General features: G+C 40.1%; 1 protein-coding gene across 1 annotated transcript in view; it reads left to right on the top strand.

The window, feature by feature from the left end:
* NUP205 (nucleoporin 205kDa) overlaps nucleotides 1-18,874 on the top strand; it is a 55,958-nt gene that overhangs the window by 3,845 nt on the left and 33,239 nt on the right. Inside the window, exons 3-19 of the mRNA XM_015421324.1 lie at nucleotides 505-676; nucleotides 1,895-2,039; nucleotides 5,391-5,550; nucleotides 5,843-6,071; nucleotides 7,236-7,397; nucleotides 7,562-7,737; nucleotides 8,245-8,361; nucleotides 9,457-9,594; nucleotides 10,776-10,926; nucleotides 11,510-11,715; nucleotides 12,096-12,278; nucleotides 13,249-13,299; nucleotides 14,161-14,370; nucleotides 15,669-15,768; nucleotides 16,656-16,793; nucleotides 17,272-17,461; nucleotides 18,040-18,160. Of these exons, the coding sequence (XP_015276810.1) occupies nucleotides 505-676; nucleotides 1,895-2,039; nucleotides 5,391-5,550; nucleotides 5,843-6,071; nucleotides 7,236-7,397; nucleotides 7,562-7,737; nucleotides 8,245-8,361; nucleotides 9,457-9,594; nucleotides 10,776-10,926; nucleotides 11,510-11,715; nucleotides 12,096-12,278; nucleotides 13,249-13,299; nucleotides 14,161-14,370; nucleotides 15,669-15,768; nucleotides 16,656-16,793; nucleotides 17,272-17,461; nucleotides 18,040-18,160 (2,649 nt within the window). The remainder of the gene's footprint in view (nucleotides 1-504; nucleotides 677-1,894; nucleotides 2,040-5,390; nucleotides 5,551-5,842; nucleotides 6,072-7,235; nucleotides 7,398-7,561; nucleotides 7,738-8,244; nucleotides 8,362-9,456; nucleotides 9,595-10,775; nucleotides 10,927-11,509; nucleotides 11,716-12,095; nucleotides 12,279-13,248; nucleotides 13,300-14,160; nucleotides 14,371-15,668; nucleotides 15,769-16,655; nucleotides 16,794-17,271; nucleotides 17,462-18,039; nucleotides 18,161-18,874) is intronic.

Here is an 18,874-nt window from a genome sequence, read left to right as displayed (position 1 = left end):
GGACACAGTAACAAGGATGCAGAGCGAGTCAGGAAATCTTTTATTCTTATAACAAATAACTCCCGCAGTCACTCTATCTCCTGTGTTTTTTCTGAAGGATAGGCACTTATTAGCAAGTGTAGGATGTTGCAAACATTTAACCTAATTGATGGGCTGAAAGTAATTCACAGGATAAAGAAGGGTTTCCTTAGTGAAAACCAAAAATTGGAAAAGCAATATATTATTTTTATGGCTTCTCATCAGAAGAGATATTTTTTCAAAATGGAGTTATTTTATTTTAACGAAGTATAACATACAATAACTGTATTTAATCATTGTAAATAAATACTTGCAAATTGTTTAAGATCCTTTTCTACATCACAAGATGTATGTGGAGTATAACATTTATTAGACTATTGTCATTGAGTTGAATCATAGGTAGTGTTTACAATGGAAAGATGTCTAAGGGTATTATGACAAATTTATTTCTGATGAATTTGCATTTTTTATCTGATTGTTTTATAGCCAAAAAATGCTCAACAGCATGAAAAGATTCAGAAAGCAAGTACTGAAGGAGTCGCTATCCAGGGCCAACAGGGAACTAGACTATTACCAGAGCAGCTCATCAGAGAGGCCTTTATTCTAAGCAATCTTTTTGATATTGGGGAACTGGCAGCTGTGGAACTCCTCCTGGCTGGTAATGGGATCCTGCACTGAGTGCAGGCTATCTGTTTCTTTTACATTCTGATTGTGTATTATTTAGCAAATTATGTTCTTAAAAACTTGAATGTTAAATCATAAGAGAAATCATGCCTGATGGTCAAAATAAAGCAGGATTTTGGGAGCTAATTTTTGGGAAGAAATTGTTCCTTGCATTCAACAAGTGGTGAACTTCAAGGCTTATGCTGGTGCAGAGGAAGAGAAGGAGACTGTAAGCCATTTTGAGACTCCAAATAAAGGGCGGGGTATAAATCCTCTTCCTTAATTACACGTGTTCTAATAATATGCAGTAAAGACTACGTTAGCTGGTACTTGGTTATCCATATAACTCTGTTAACCAGCACCTGTAGTAGGTGGCAATGCAAATCCTCCTTTGGTTACCTAGAAAAATTCCAAAAGCCATCTGGTATCTATATTCAGCACTTGCAGAGCTCAGATTCATAAACTCAGGTTCGCAATATGTCTGGAGACAGAAGGCTAGTCCCTGAACTTACCAGTGACTGGTGAAAAGAAGACCCACCAAGTTACAACCTTACTGTCACTGATCCACTCCCTCACTTGCAGCCAAAGCTTCTGCTGAGGATGAGCGATGAAACAGCCCTTTTGCCAGTGCCGCAGCTTGTGAAAAAGGCTGCTGCAAACCTGGCATCCTTTAGGATGTTGCAAAGTGCAGTGTGGCTGGCCAGGTGGTAGCCAAGTCAAACCCCAAAATGAACTGTGAGTGTGGCTTGCTGGATAAGATCGCCCCCTTCCCTGATGTCTCAAGGAGGCTGCTTTGCTCCTGTGATATCGGGAATTAAAGAAATATAAAGCTAGTCTGTTACAGAACTTTATTTTGGTTTTATGAGTGGTGGATACATACTTTCAATATTGTTTTGTGTACTTTTTGTGTACAAAAACATAGCAGCAATTATCAGAGTAAAGCTCTGTTAACCACATTTGATTAATTGGCTGCCCCCACTCCCCAAAGCTTTTACACAATTTTGGGTTTAGTTGTCACACTTCTGTTTTCAGTTGCTTTGGAGTCAGATTTGGATATGGATAATACTTGCTCTGTGTCTGTTGGCAGAGCTGGTGGAGGTTGTAATTGTGACAAAGAGACAGACACACAGAGGAATATTACATACACACAACTGATAACTGGCAAAAATTTGGGCTTCTCTCACAATTGAGTGAACTATTTTTCATTTTTCAGGAGAGCACCAGCAGCCTTATTTTCCTGGCCTAACAAGGGGCTTAGTGGCTGTTCTCTTATACTGGGACGGGAAAAGATGTATTGCAAATTCTTTGCGAACGCTTATCCAGTCTCGGCGAGGCAAGACATGGACATTGGAGCTCAGGTCTGTCTGTCTTTTAAGCTGCAGCATTTGAAAAACTGTAGATAAAAACTGTTAAACACAGTTTCTGTGTTAGATTTAGATTGTTTAAATACTGATTGATTTATGTCAGGAGCAGGGAGGGCAAAGTTCCCCACCTATTTTGTACTTTATGTAGTTTTTTTGTCTTGCTATGGTTTTTTGAGGGGCTGGTGCCTGCATTATGGTTATTTCTACAGAATTTAGCTTTGCTTTTTCCTCCTTAATGTATTCCATCATCTTATTGACTTGTGAGGCTTTGAAATCTGAACATTGGTCTGTCCAAAACAGTTATAGGGAATAACTCCAAATACTGGACTGCTGTAATCACTTAAGCATCATATGAAAATGGCTGTTTGTGATGTAAATATTACTCCTGCCTCTGAGGATCTTTTCTTTGCTAATATCAATTCAGCCATATGGGGGGGAGGGGATTTGGGTATAATTAAACATTCCCCGTAGTGTTCAAAAAGTCTTTTGCTTTAGGCAAAACAAGGGCCTACAGGGACCAAGTTGGATTTTTCACTTTGAACAACAGTCCCACTGTAAAGGTAAAGGTTTCCCTTGCTCGAAAGCTAGTCGAATCCGACTCTAGGGGGCGGTGCACATCTCTGTTTCCAAGCCGAAGAGCCAGCACTGTTCAAAGACATTTCTGCGGTCATGTGACTGTATCACAAAAGGGTTTTCATGTGAAATTGGAATTGTTCAAGAAATAGAACTTTCATTCCATGGGGGCTATGAAACTGGCAGTTTGTCCGTGCAAGCAGCGAGACTTAGGATCCAGAGGTGCTAGTGTGGATGGTACCTCAGCAGATGTTGGGTAGAGCAGGAATTTTTTTATGGCTCCCCCATGTAAAAATAATCTCCCTACAAGTAAGACACATCAATAAAATTATTCTAGCAAGGCTTTGTTGTTTTGTTCTTATAAGCAATTTTTTTAGCCGGATGGGGCATTAAAATACAGTACCCAACCTGTAGTCTTGCACGGTCCACTTTATTCTGTTTCATGCTTCCTTTTATTCTGACTGATGTTGCTTACATTTTTGTGGATATAGAGTGACTTTGAAAAAACTGTACAAACATAAGAGTGGCTGTGTTGGATCAGACTGGTGGTTCATCTTCTCCAGCATCCTGGTTCACACAACAGCCAATCAGATGCTTTTGGAAGCCTACAAATAGGGCATGGAGACCAAAGCCTCCACATGTTTCCCCCCCATTGGTGTTTAGGGGTTTACTCCTCTGAATCTGAAGGTTCCATTTAGCTATAGCTAATAGCTATTAATGGACTTATCCCCGTGAATTTATCTGATACCTTTTCCAAAAACAGCTGAACTGGTGGCCACCAATATATCCTGTGGCAGTAATCACTCTTTGTGTGAAGAAATACTTTTTTCTGTCCTGTTTTTTGTCCATCAGCTTAATTGGGTGTCCAGATTTTTTAGCTTTACAGAAGAGGGAGAAGAAGTTCTCTTTATCCACTTCATTCAAAATCTTATAAACCTTTGATGTTACCCCTTAGTTGTTTTTCTCCGAATTAAGAAGCCCCAGATGCCTTAGCCTTGCCAACCCCTTGGTAATTCTGGTTACCTCTTTCTGTACTTTTCCCAGTGTTTTTAAATGTATGATAACCATGACTATTTTCCCCCGTCACTATGTACGGTATTCCAAGTGCAGCCTCACCAGAAATCTAGACATTATGATATTGGCCAATTTGTTTTCAATCCCTATCCTAGTAATCCCTAGTACAGAATTTACCTTTTTCATCCTTGCTGCTCACGGAGTCAGCATTTTCATCAAAATACCCACCATCATCCCAAGATCGATCTCTCTCTCTCTCTCTCTCTCTCTCTCTCTCTCTCTCTCTCTCTCTCTCTCTTAAATCAGTCACCACTAGTTCAAACTCCACTAGTATGTACTTAAAGTTAGAATTATTTGGATCATTTTATTCTTGCATTGAATTTAATATGCCATGTTGTTGCCCATACAGTTTGGGGAGATCCTTAGCTAACTTTTCATAGTCCTTTTGGGATTTTACCATCCTGAATAATTGAATAATTCAGTATAATCTGGACATTTGGTCACTTCATTGCTTACTCCCAATTCTGGATCATTTGTAAACAAATCAGATAGGTTACTCCCAGTACTGATCTTTATGAAAGCCCAGTTGTTGCTTCTCTTCATTGAAATAATTGTTCATTAATTTCTGCTCTCTGCTTACTGTATAACAAGTTTGTAACCCACAAGAGGAACCCCATCCTGTTACTCCAAGACTGCAAAGTTTACTTACAGCGCAGTCCTAAACTGTGTTAGACCCTTAGTCCATTGAAGTCTTCCAGACCAGTTTTGTCCATGTATCCAGAAGACTGGTGAGACAGGGCTTTGGTTTACCTAAGCCATACTCGTTCTTCCTCAGTTGGACTTTTTCCTGTACATGCTTAGTAATTTCGTAACAGTTTCCACCAATTTACCTAGAGGAGATATTAGAGTAACCGGCCTGTAAATTTCAGTATCTTCTCTGCATTCGTTTTTTAAAAATTGCACTATCTTTTTTTTCATCTTCCCATCCCGAGAACTGGAAGATATTAGTGATGCTGCATATTTTTTAAAAATCTACAATTTCTCATTAGGGTTCCTTAAGAATGTCAGCTGTCTGTCTCCTGGATGCATAAATTTGCTTTAATTTGTCCATAAGCCCCAGAACTTCATCCTTCATCACCTCTGTTTGACTCAGTTCTTCTGAGATATGCTATAAAATTAGTTGCTTTATCATGGGTAACTTATATTTTCAGCAGTGCAAACCAGTGCAATGAATTCATTCATTTTCTCTGCAGTCTCCTTATCTTCCTTCAGCAAACTTACAACCCTGTCATCCAAGGGACCTGTCACTTTGCTGGCCAGTTTTCTGCTCCTGATGTAGTTAAGGAAACTTATTTTTTGTCTTACTGATAAAAACATTATGTTCATATTCTCCACAAAATTACCAACCTGTTTCTCTCAGCTATGCCCAGGTCCCTGCTTCAGTTCCAGTTAGGTCAGCAAAGAAACATTAGTAACTAAATGAATACAATTTGATATACACTGAATTACTACCAGCCTTGGATCCATTTGATGGTTAGAGAAAATACATCATTCCAAACCCATTAACTGGTGACAGCACATCCCAAAAGTCTTGCCTAGCTGTGGAGGTTGGGCCAGTTACTAGTGCTGGATATTCCATTCATGTTTTGCCTAACAATGTGGCTATCATTTTATTTCTGACTTTCTAGAAAACTTTAGAAGCCCCATTATGCTCTCGCATAAAGTTAGCTGAGTCAATATTATGTCTTTCCTTTGCAGTCCTGAGCTGGTATCTATAACAACACATTTCACAGATGAGCTGATGGAGCAGGGTTTAACTCACAAAATTCTAACTTTGGTGTCTCAAATTGATCTGAATACTGAGTTTGAGAAATTGCAAAGAGAGCGGGGGCTTGGCAGTGAGAAACACCGCAAGGAGGTAAGAGAGATTCTGCTGCTGAGTAAGCATCAGACGTTCTGTTGCTTGAAAAGTAAAGGCAGTCTCTTTTGATTCATTACTAAGATTCATACTCATTCATTTCACAGTAAAACAGCAAATATTATATTAAGATCTTGCTATTTTCAGAATTTAAAGTTCTTAGTAACTTTTAGAACCTGTTGCAGTGCAGTAAATCAGTTCATTAAATGGAGAAACTTTGATACAGTGATCTAAGTTTGCATGTTTTAAAGGTATCTGGGTATAATAATATTTTACTTGGTATTTCTTTTAGGTTGCTGATCTCATCAAGGAGTGTCGACTGTCATTGGCAGAGAGCCTGTTTGTTTGGACTTGTCAGTCACCACTGAGCAGGGATGATACTTTAATCCTTATTACTTACTTAGAGAAAGTGACTGTGGAAGCTGATGGCTCATTAGACAATGTGAACTTGGCATTGCTCATGGCTCTTCTCTACAGCTTTGATGTTGGCTGTGTAGAACAGGGCGCTGAAGATCGAGAAGGTAACATTGTTTCTCTGCCCACTTCAGGCTATGCAGAAAAATATATTTTTACACAAAGATTACAACTGATAGTTAAAATTCTGCAGTTAAAAGTATAACCATGACTCGTTTATGTTGCTTAATCATTACTTTGATAAGGCAGAATATCTGCGTGTAAAGAGCCATCAAGTCGCAGCTGACTTATAGTGACCCCAGCAGGGGGCTTTTCAAGGCAAGTGAGAAGCTGAGGTGGTTTACCATGGCCTTCCCCTGCAGAGTCTTCCTTGGTGGCCTCCTTCCAAGTCCTGCCCCTGCTTAGCTACCAAGATCTGACAAGATCATGCTATACCATGCCACCTTCCCTCCTGCAGAATATCTAGCTGTGAGGAACTTAGCGGAGGAGAATGTTTGGGATTCTTTTTTTGTGAAATGGGATTGCTGAGCTCTGAGGCTCCTGTTCACCTGTATGTAAAACTCAGAAACCCATAGTCCGATTGCCTTGAAGAATTGATGGCTGAACCTGAATGGTACAGAGCTGGAGGAGAGGAAATTCGGGTTGCATATGTATTCCCCAAACCTATTTTTACCTGTCACCCTGCCATTCCATACCTCTGTAAATTGTTAAGGATTCAGTCTAACTCGCAGGTGTATATGTGCTGTTTGAGATTGGGGGAAGCCCTCCAGTCCCTTCCATTCATCCTCAAACTGTTTTAGCTTCAGAGTGGTCAGAGTTCATAAAATGTAATAGCATCTGGCATATCCGTGTGTCTGTGAGAGAGATGAAGAATTGGAAGGTGCATGATGCACACGTCAGAAGCCTTCTATGGAGATTACTCATTTTTGGAGAAACAAAAAGGGGATACAGTCTGGAGGAATTACCATATGCTTAAGTGTTTAGTTGGGCACTTGAATCCCATTGATATCAACAGCTCTAGGCCTACCTTTATCTGGATTTATTTATTATTTGTGCTCAAACTTTGTTAAAAGAATAACTGCTATAAACTCAGCTGGCACAATTGTGACCTTGGTTTAAGTGTTTAGCTGAAAACTTCACATAGTGTAATGTGAACTTTTTCGCTAAAAAAGTCTGACATAGTACAATATAAAGCAAGTGGAAGATATTTTTGTATTTGAAAAGTACCTATTTTGTTATCCATGGAAGAAACTATCTTCTTTTACTCTTAGAGCTGATGCAGTTGCCACTGCTCACAGACAGACAATACATAGCCGCAGTCCACACACGCCTTCAGGAATCTCAGCCTTGGAAGCTACCAGGACTTCAGGCTACTGTTAGATTAGCCTGGGCTCTTGCATTGCGTGGAATTTCACAGCTCTCTGATGTGACAGGTAAATTGGATTCAAAATAAAATTTATTCGCAAGCATGTATCAGTCTTTACCCACATTCTTTTGCTTATGATTGTAACATCAAGCACACTTCTGTTGAGCACTAATTCAGTGAGGAGCTTCAATGAGACTGTCTTTTATTTTCACTCTTCTTCATTCTCTCCAGCATTTGCAGAATTCACTGAGGCAGATGAAGCAATGGCGGAGTTAGCAATTGCAGACAATGTTTTTCTGTTCCTTACTGAATCTGTGATGAGAGCTGAAAACTTTTACCAGGAGGAATTTTACATACGCAGAATCCATGATCTTATCACAGGCTTTCTTGCTGTCATGCCAATGAAAGTAAGTGGTATGTGTATAGTCTTAATAAGCACCGCTGTGCAGAATGTTTCTGGAGGCAAATGGTGTGTGCTGTTTCATGTTCCCAGTTGGGGGCTGCTATGGTTTATGTGTGTGTGTGTGTTAAATCTTTATTTACATAATTTTGGAGTGCAGAATTTTTAAAAAATTAATATAATACTCGCTGTCTTCCTACCAGATAGTAGTTTTTTTGGACATGTAGTGTACTATCCAACTAGAATTATATTTTGAAGTCCCTTTACTGTGTGTTTTACTATGTTTTAATAATGTATGTGAGCATTGTAGTCTGCGCTCCCTACTTAATCTTTTGCACTATTTTCATATAGTGTAGCAAAACAAAACTTTAAGTAAGGTACTAGAATTCTTTCTCTAATTGAACCTATTTAGACCAGCACCACTTGCATGATAATATTGGTGAGTCAAAAGTGACTAAGAGCTGTTTGTTTCATTCTTAATTTTAAAAGCCTGTTCTCTTTTGGCAAATTGCAGGTGAAACAGTTGCGGAACCGAGCTGATGAAGACGCTCGCATGATCCACATGAGCATACAGATGGGTAATGAACCACCTCTTCCTCTTAGACGGGATCTGGAGCACCTGATGCTTTCAGTAAGTTCTTGTTTAAAAAACAAATAATAAAAAATAAGATCATGGGTTGGATTCAGTAGCCCATTAGGGAAGGAGCTAAATCACTTTGCCTCCACAAGCACAGCTGATAAAAGAGGGGGGGCACCATTGCCCCTCTCCCTCCCTATGAAGGTCCCATGCCTCACATACTTGTTTTTCCATTCAGACCCCATAACCCTAGGATTCAGCTTTCTGGGGATCAGAAGGAACTGATGAGGAAGGAAGGGTGTCAAAAATTCACATCTGTCAGTGACCTTTGGAAAAAAATAAACGGGAGCCCTCGAGAGTAATGATGGGAAAGGGGAAGAAGAAGAAACTTTTGAGGCCAATTCGCCTCCCAGCCCCAAATAGCTCATTTGGGTTCCCTCAGGAAAGTTGCTTTGGTGATAAAGTTACCAAAAAGGGGCATAGACTCAAATATAGTGTGCTAAGGGGGACAGCATCTTTCTTGCCCCTTTCTTCTCCATTTTCTCTTTGTCCCTGAATTGAATTGGTGGGAGGGGAGATTGTGCAGTGCCTTGTGTTGGCTGTGCAAGAAGTGGTCACTCACTTCTACTGGGCATTTCCTTTTAGGTCTGTGGCAAGTATCTGTGCACTGCTTTCTGGGGATATTCCCTGATAACATGAGGGAAGAATGCATGTGCAACCCTGAGCCGGAAACAATTTGGTCTGGGGAATTACTCATGTTTTCTGTTTTCCCATGAATGGTGGGTATGCTGTCAGTAGAGACCCTCCTATAATTTTGGCTGCTGAATCCCAACGTTGTAATGATAGAGAATGGTATAAACTATATTAAACTAAAATAGCCTGAATGCTGGTTAGTGTTAGCAGAGTCCAGATCATAAAGTGTTGTGTAAGTTTTGAAAAGCAGTCCAGTGTGAGCCTTGGTAAACACGCAGGGAAAGCTGCTGTGTTGGGGCTGCTGCTGATGACACCTCTCTCCCATCTGCCTTTGCTGCATGACTGATACCATCGAGAAAAGAGCTTGGCTGATTTTGAAAAACTGTGATGGGGCATACAAGGTAAGGTATTGTTGCTTGCATGTTGAGCCAAAGCCTTTTCTTTCTTAATCTACAGATTGCTGAGTTGTACAAGAAGGATCCCTTTAATCTGGAACTTGCTCTTGAGTACTGGTGTCCTTCAGAGCCTCTGCAGAGCTCCGCTATCATGGGATCCTATATTGGGATAACTCATCAGAGACCACCTCAGCGTCAGGTTAGGAAAGATTGCCCTCCCCCCCCCCCCCCCGTACTGTTTGGGAGGATGGCTTACAAAGACACCTTGCTTTTTCAGAATGGAAGTGCAATCTGCATGTCCATGAAAGGTGGGAACAAGCTAGGAAGCAGCTATATCTGCCTGGTCTTCTAAAATTCAGTACACCACATACCTTCTCGTTCAGATAGGTATGAAAGATGGAGGAAAGGATCTTGAGTTGATCTTTAGCATCCTCCCCACCTTCTGATCTAAGGATCTACTTTTACAGATAGCAATACTGATAAGCCTTATAGGGCAATTATAAGGATTACTTGATAGCATTCAGAGTGTTGTCAATGCACAACAGTTTTTAGTTTTACCTTACAAAGTAACTATGTTCAAGGGCACATTCCAGCCACTGTTAAGGACTTTAGGGCCCATTGATTATAATTGGGAAGTTAAGCACATGCTTATATGTATGTATTTATGGCATTTGTATGCTTCTTTTCTCCCGAAGGGACCTCAAAACAATACCGGAACACAGTAAAATGATTAATATGAACAGGTCTCAGCCTGGTCCTGATTGAAGAGGTTGCTCCACAGGCTCCAGGCTGTGAGCTCTGCATCTAGAGCCCCTTGAGCTCTGCCCAGGCTTTAAATACCTACAAGGAGAAGGAGACCAAATATAGCCCACGTGGAACTCAGCTACTGCAAGCGTGCTGCCAACGAGATCTTCCTCACACATCCCCACCCATTACAGTCATTAAGATTTTTATGTGCGCGATCTTTCCCCCTAGTGTTGGGGGAAGGGATCATGTCTGCATCAACAATCTGTTTAGTAAAGTTAAGACTAGCAAAAGTGATTGATGCAAAATATCTGAGCAGGATATTTTTGATCTACATTAGACCATTTTGCGGTTACTACCAGTGTTTCCTCTAAGCTGAATTAATGTGAACTAGCTCAGTTTTTTAGCCTCCGGCTCACACATTTTTGTCTTGCTCAGGAAGGATGGCTCCAGGGCAAACTAATTTATGCAATAGCCAAATCGCTTGCTCACAACTTTAATGCCAGTAGCTCACAAAGTAGAATTTTTGCTCACAAGACTCCACAGCTTATAGGGAACACTAGTTACTACTATCTTTCTAAATCACTATCTTTGTGAATCCTCCAGTGAATGCTTTTGTTGTTGTTTTGGTTACAGGTTGTTTTGTCTAAATTTGTTAGGCAAATGGGTGACCTCCTTCCATCCACAATTTACATTCCTTATCTGAAAATGCTCCAAGGATTGGCCAGTGGACCCCAGTGTGCTCATTACTGCTTTACTTTGCTGAAGGTTAATGGCAGCAGCCATGGTAAGAAATATGGCTCCCAAGAGGCCACTGGCCTTTTCCCCTCTTCACTGTAAAGCTGACATGATGGAGCCTTTCAAAGGTGCAGGCATATTGCTTGGAAAGGCAGCCTGTCTTCAGACAGGAAATGAAAGCTTTGTGTTTGGTTATTTTGTGGTGCCCCTTGATTATAAAATGAATTTCCAGTGAATATAACTTTGTACTGTGATGTGACAGTGTATTACAAACTCTTTATGCAGGTCAACTGAAAAACCTAAGTAAACTGTTTCTACCAAAGGCTCAAAGCTAATCTTTATATTCTTTTGTTGTATTAGTAATTTTGGGGAACCAAGTAGCTTCTAATAGTGGCTCATGAACACTTTTCTAAGGGCCTAATTTTCAGACATTCAGTCAGAAATCTCTCCTACAAAGCTGCTCTCTATAGATAGCAGAGAAGGGCATCAAGCATACATTGCAAAACTCTTTTGTTCATATATCATTTAAGAAGTGTTATTTCACTTCTAAGTTTGGGGCAGGTTTTATTTTCCCATCTAGATTCAATTAAATTAATAGAGCCTGTAATCATGTGGGTATTTTTCTTTTCTAGCTGAAAACATCCAAGGAGCAGGTGGCAGTCCTGTCTCCTGGGAGCATTTCTTCCACTCTTTGATGCTGTATCATGAACACTTAAGGAAGGATTTGCCAAGCGCAGATAGCATTCAGTACCGTCACCTCCCTCTCAGAGGTATCACCCAGAAGGAACAAGATGGATTGATTGCCTTTCTGGAGCTTACAAGTACTATAGTGAAATGGGTAAGTAGCCAATCCAGATTACAGTCCATTATTGTCCATTACTCAGTAGTTTGAGCCATATTTTGACTGATAAATGTAAAATCAATTAAATTGGGTTAAAAAACCCCACATTTGATATTAAAAGCTTGAAAGCACTTGGAATGAGAAGTGTAAACTGAGAAGGAAAAAGAATACCGGGAAGATTTAACCACGGATCCAATTTAAGTAAATTGTGAAAGAATTATAGAAAGGGAGCAAATATTATGTCGTTAAACATAGGATTTTATTCTAATGGGCACTGTAAGTGACATTATTTACGTTTTGCTTGAATCATAGAGATCATTGGTGTGAATGTGCAGCATTATACAAACAAAATTGCATTTGCTTTCTCTCCTTTGTAGAGTGAGAATGCTCGCTTGGCTCTGTGTGAACATCCTCAGTGGACACCAGTGGTAGTCATTTTGGGCCTTCTGCAGTGTAGCATCCCTCCCATCTTGAAGGCAAAGTTATTAGATACTCTTACAAGTTTTGGGAAATCTCCTGAAATTGCTGCTTCCCTCTGGCAATCCTTAGAGTATACACAGGTATCTTTAATTTTTTTTTCTGTGGCTGTTAGTTCTTAGAATCAAAACTACATTCTGTTTGCAAAGTGTGCTTTTAAATGTGTGTGTATGCTTTTCTTTAAGTTTTCTTACACTACAAACGTTACATTGTTCTTACTTGAAAATAGGGCTGACTGAGCCTAAACTTAGTCTGTTCAAGGCATTCTTTCCTCATCTGGAAATCTGGACTATGGTGGCAGCAGCTGGAGAAGACATCTGGTTTCTGCACAGGCTCAGTGGATTCCCTGGAAGCTTTGCTTTCTTCATGGTGTTTATTTCTGCTGGGGTATCTTATCCCTTTTAGCAGATCTTGAATAAAGCTAGGAGGAAATTGCTTGTTGAAGTGGTTGGAGGTGAAGGGTTGTGTGTATGAGTACATATGTACAGATGCTCAGCAGCTCACTCTCACTGGCTTCCAGTGAAGCTCATGGTCCATCTTGCAGTGAAAGAGCTGGTGCAGGTGTAATGTTCCAAGTGCTAGTTAAGAGAAGGCCATGGGATGGTATATCCCCTGTAGCTCTTTCACTACCAGCGAAAGCTATGGTTTCTATACCATACAGTCTGCACCTTAGTTAACCCTGGCTCACCCTAACTGAAGCGTGCATTTAACCTCTTTGCTGATAGCCACAGGGGAGGGGGGGAACTAGAGTGGATCTGCATACCATATGGGAGGGGGAGGAAGAGGGAGCATGTAGTTGGATTTGGGTCCATTACTTTTGCACCAGCCTGGAATTTTCTTCTAGAATGGAGGTCTTTCAGGTACTTGGTTAACATCTTGTATGGTAGAAAATTACAGGTGCAGTCTGCCTTTTGTGAGTGGCAATGCCAACATTAGATAGTAGGTTTTTGAAAACTGTTGTACAGCATAGTTAATCTTTTTGTTGCTAGATATGCAGCCATGTTTCAGCAATTGTACAAAAGTATTTCCTTTCTCTTGTGTTTATTTTGTAAGGTACTGCAGACTGTAAGAGTTCCAAGTCAGAGGCAAGCAATTGGTATTGAGGTAAACTTTTATTTCCTTTCTTTGCGGCATTTAAAAGGGCCAAGAATCAAGACAACTGGAAACATCTTTCCGTATTGATGACTGCTGTTTAATTTCTACACTGCATTTAGGAACTTTTGCAATCTGTTTGGGGGTGGTCAGTTATTGATTTATTCCTTTATAAAATATATCAACCTGGTAGAACAACAAAATGTGAAACATTAGGCATGTAGAAAAGGAGGAAGAAGCAGAAATAGGTATATGAGTGAAAAGTCAGAATCTATTGCAGTTGTGCAAAAATCACTTTGTACTTCTGTGGATTTATTTTATTAAGAGGAAGCAAATTATGCTAAAAGTGCTAAAATAAGTTGGAATCTAATAAATACATTTTGGGTGTGCATTTTCCTGATCTAAATAAGTGTTCAAAGTGTTACACTCAGTACTGATTCACACCTGTAAGGGTGGGACTGAGGTGGTGGAATAGAGTTCCCCATTCCAGGCTGCAGGAAGGTCTGTACTACTATCCTGTGGCTAAAAAGCCCCCTATTGAAAGAAAACCAGCACCAAAATTGAAGAGAGGGTAGAATCTTTGTCTCCATTGTACTGGTTTTTCCCACCTGCATGGAATATTTATGGAATAGAATATTTGGAAATGAAATCCACCTATAGCTTGAAGTGGTAAGGTTCATTCTGCTACCCCAGGGCTCTACCACATCACTGTACATGTGTGAACCTGGCCTCAGTTGGCAGATGAATGTACATACATGCGTACAAAGGGGTCACAACTTCACATCCCTTTGAAACTTTTTTGTTTTTCTGAAGTATAGCAAAAATGGTGTGGGGAGGTTGGTTTATTGTCTTTTTTCTTATTTTCTTGGAAAGGTTGAATTGAATGAGATTGAATCCCGTTGTGAGGAATATCCTTTAACTATAGCCTTCTGCCGGTTCATTAGCACACTGGTAGAAAGCTCATTTCCTTCTAACCTGGGGGCTGGATTGCGTCCTCCAGGCTTTGATCCCTATCTGCAATTTTTGAGAGACTCTGTGTTTCTTCGTTTTCGTACAAGAGCCTACCGTAGAGCTGCTGAAAAGGTAACAGTTGCTTTTATGGTGTTTATATACCTTAAGGTAAAAAAATTTGTAAATTTGATGGGGGTACTAATGATGTAATTTTTATTTCATTTAATTTTTGCAAAAGTCAACAGCAGCAAAACTGAACAACTAGCTCCATGAACTCCAGTGATCATGGCACTATAAGGTTTTCTTAATCCTTTGGAATTCAGTGGCATGAGGTTGAAATAAAAGCAGAGGTTTAGGCCTGGGCCGTTTTAGTCCCAGGGGAGATTATGTGGTTGAATTATGTGGTTGAAGGTTTTGGTAAACCGTGGTCTATTCCTTTGCACATACGAGAATCTATCTGTTCAACATAGTATTACAGGGAACCTCGGACAAACACATTCTAGAATTATTCTGTGTTTAAAACATTTCCGTATGTTGTCCTGACTACAGTATGCCAAAAGGAAGAGCCAACAAGGTGTTTATCCCAAACTGAGGACATTTAGGACACCAAATTCTGTGCTGCAAGAGACCCACTAAGTTGTCATAGGACATTAACAAATCAAGACTGCTGGAAACTCAAAGTAATTATCTACATAATTACTTTGATTGTCTCTGCGTATTTCACAGTTCTGGCTTTGTTTCCTTCCAGTCAGCTTGAAGGTGGATAATTCTGCCACCTGTCTGCTGTTGGATAGTTCACTTTGTAGTGATGCTGCAGAAAGAGACAAACTTGCCCTAACATCCTTTAGGCTAGGTGCAGTGATCCATGAGATCTTTCCTGCCTCCCCTATCCCACTGTCGCCTGTTGCACCATTTGAAGCCACACCCCTTGGGGTTCAGGCAGTAGCAAGAACAACGCTGAGCATGGTGTGGGGGTCTGCAGTAGGAGAGTCAAATCCGGAAAAATAGCCCCACCCTGGCATCAGCAATCGGGCACTTACACTAGCAGGAAATTACCATTGGGCATACCCAATATATTTATTTAGGTATATGGCCTTGGGTTCCATTGGGATGGGGGAGAGTCCCTTTTTAAGCTTTCTAAACAAATGGGATGATGGTGGGGAAATTGCTTGCTCTAAAGGGTTTGGGTTTTTAAAAAATCATTGCTCACATTGAAGCAGCCAAGAAAAAAAATTACATGTAAAGCTGTAAGCAGTATTCCCATAAAATGTGAGTATACATTGATGTATGCATGAAACCATTGTAGTTTCCCATTTTATTTTCTGTCTGAAATATGTTTCTTACTTACAGTTTGTTTATATGGTTAGGTGTAATTTTTAAAATTTGTATTAACAGTATGAGCATAACCTTGTGTGTGTCTTCCTTGACAGTGGGAAGTAGCTGAGGCTGTTCTGGAGGTGTTTTACAAATTGCTGAGAGATTATGAACCTCAGCTTGAAGATTTTGTGGACCAATATCTGGAGTTACAAGGTAGGCTCTTTCTTCACCTGTGCTGACTTAATTTTTTGCATTTTGCTTAGTGTTTACCTCAATCAGGGCCATGGTCCTCACTATTTAGACAGGCTCTTGGAAGCCCATTGAGTAATCTGGTGTTACAACTATTATTTAACCTCAATAGTATGGAAAGAGCTGTACAAAACATAAGAGTGAGGAGTTCCCTCACTATAGGATTGCTATCTGTGTTATATAACTAGGAGAGGGCAGGTTTTGGCAAATGGGTAATGGAGCAGTATTTAAAAGTTCAGGTAGCTGGGAGTTAAGATGAGGAAAGGAGACTTTGTTTTGTTTTCTCCAGAGAAGGTTTTGGGAGGCACTTGAGTTAGGGTAGGTGAGTGTGGCAGGAGATGACTCAGTATGTTCCCAGTCATAGGGTGCATAGTAGAAAGAGATTGACTTTGTTTAGGGACGGCATGGGTGGAGTGTAAGGGGAAATGGGGGGTGATTCACTTGGAAGCAGAGACCTTAATGCTAAGAACTAGAAGCTTGAATCTAGTGCTAAGAACCCAGAGGATTTACTTAAGAGAGCTAATGGGGTGCAGAAGAAAATTTTTTTAGGTAAGATGGCTTGATTTTTAAAAAGAGAAATAACGGCAAGAGAAATAAAGCCAGCAAGGATACATTTAGAGTGCTATAATTCGGATGCAACTAGAGCAAAGACACATTCTTCAAGAATATGTCCAGAGTTTAAAAAGAACTCTTCAGGGATGCTATAAAGGGAGAAGTAGTGGTAGATTTTGTGATTATTTAGATGGAGGAGGAAGGAGGCAAAGATTATGATGATGGTGTATGGCTTTTTTAGGAAACCACATGATAAATCTCAGGCAAACTGCAGTGTCTATTAAATTGTGCTTTTCCAGGAGAAGAAGTCATAGCGTATAAACCACCTGGATTTAATCTGATGTATCATCTACTGAATGAATCACCAATGCTGGAACTGTGTCTCAGCCTGCTGGAAGAAGGGGTTAAACAACTAGATACATATGCCCCTTTCCCTGGTAGGTACCTGCGTATTTAAAAAAAAAAATCAAAACATTGACAGTTATTTAAAATATATACGGTACTTCCTACATCAATTGTATATGCTTACTATATGCAGCATTGCTGGAAAGAGAGCTGCTGATGACAAGTTGGAACATTTGAGGATTTCTTTAGTAACAAACTTGATGTGTGTGTGGAATGTACTTTTCCTCTCCAGTGGGGACCTAAAGCGACTTATCACAGCATTCTCCCCCTCCCTCCATTTTATTTTCACAGCATCAGCCCTGTGAGGTAAGTTAGGCTGATGGGCCCGAGGTCACCCAGTGACTTAACTCAGCAGAACAGGGATCTGAATGTGGTTCTCTCAACATTCTGATACTCTAGCCACTGTGCCATGCTGGCTTTATTGAATGAAGACATTTTTTATCTCCCTTTAAGCATTAAAGAGATTGAAGTTAGATCTATTTGTTGACTTTATTTTCTGTCCTTTTATAGGAAAGAAGCACTTAGAGAAATCAGTACAGTACTGCCTTGGGCTGCTTAATCTGACTCTACAGAAAGAGAATGTCTTCATGAACTACTTAAGGGAAAGCCATCTGTCCCTGATTGTTGCATCTCTAGAGCAACTGCTGCAAGGAATCAACCCTCGAACTAAAAAGGCAGACCATGTGGTCAATATTGCCAGGTAGACCCAAAATGTATGAAGGGCAGGAATGGCTATAGAGATGACCAGAATACTATTGAGTGTCAAAAGGGGTGCCACAGCAAGCCTTGGTGACTATATAGATTCTCATTACTTAGCTGGCTGTGTATGAGCACAATAATGTTGCTATATGAACCTGCTTGTAGAACAGGGCCTCATATTTGTTCTCTCTTCACGGATCTCTTTTGAGTATTTCTATGTTTATCTGCGAAGTGAGGAACTTTGAATTAATTGATTTATATTATGCTTAATAGGAAAACAAAGTTCAGTGATCCTGAGCCTGTAAGCAGAGTTTAAGTGGGACTAAAAAGAGGAATGATGAGCTCTGTAGGTTTGAGGGGTGGGACAGTGCTATATTTAGAGTACACTGTGCTGCTAAGGTATGCAAATATTTATGAGCCCATGAATTTCAAATCCTGTTTGCATTTTTTTATCTGCATATACTTATGTATTTTTATGGGACTAATTTGTATGACACACAATTTAAAACTCATTGTTTTCTTCTTTGTTGAAATTTCTGTTCAAACTAACAATTGATTGTATTCTTCCAATTTTTGAAGGTACCTCTATCATGGCACTACCAATCCTGAGCTGGCTTTCGAAAGTTCTAGGATCCTGTGTTGCATTTCTTGCAGTGCTAACATTCAGGTCAAACTAATTGGAGACTTCACACAAGACCAGGTAACTTCTGTAGTCCCTTAATTTCTTAATGTAAGGGGCGGGGAGAATGGTGTTAACTAATACTGAAATCTTTGCAGCGAAAATGCTTGGATTTGTTTATAAAGTGTTTGGCTGTTATGGTGGGTTGAGGTGGCACAAGTGGGCACGAATATGGTGGGGAAAACCCCATTCAATACAGTGCCACTGCCCTGTTGATGGTAGGAATACTTGAGGATTACTGTCCACACCACACTTCCCTGACATGTACACTAAGCCCTGCGTATGGAGAGTCCAGAGAAGTGTTTATGTGTTGTCCTACAAGTACTTGGCCCTCTTTAAAGTTTGCCACCCATGAAGTAAAACAATCATGGTGTCCCTGAGGCACCCTCTCCCCATCTTAGTCAAACCTTGTTATAACCTTGTCCACCCAATATACCAGGAACAGAGATTTAACACAAGAATATTTGTTGTTTTTCACAATCAAATATACACAAATGTAAAGTTATGAAAATACTAATATATGGCGATACAGTTTCCTTACACAATATGTTTCATTGTGGAGGAACTGCCAGAATAGTTTCTGAATGAGGAGACAAGTTTATTTCAGGTATCTTAACGTATTTCAAACTACTTTTGAGTTTTTAAATCTGCAGACCTCAGCCTGTTCCTTACCTTTCCCGTATATCAGAAATACTACGTCTGTGACCTTTAAACCAGTAGGTGCCACTACAGGTC

The sequence above is a fragment of the Gekko japonicus genome, unplaced genomic scaffold (assembly GCF_001447785.1).
Source record: "Gekko japonicus isolate JY-2015 unplaced genomic scaffold, Gekko_japonicus_V1.1 scaffold443, whole genome shotgun sequence".
Lineage (NCBI taxonomy): Eukaryota > Metazoa > Chordata > Lepidosauria > Squamata > Gekkonidae > Gekko > Gekko japonicus.
This window is presented reverse-complemented; position numbering and strand designations above follow the sequence as displayed.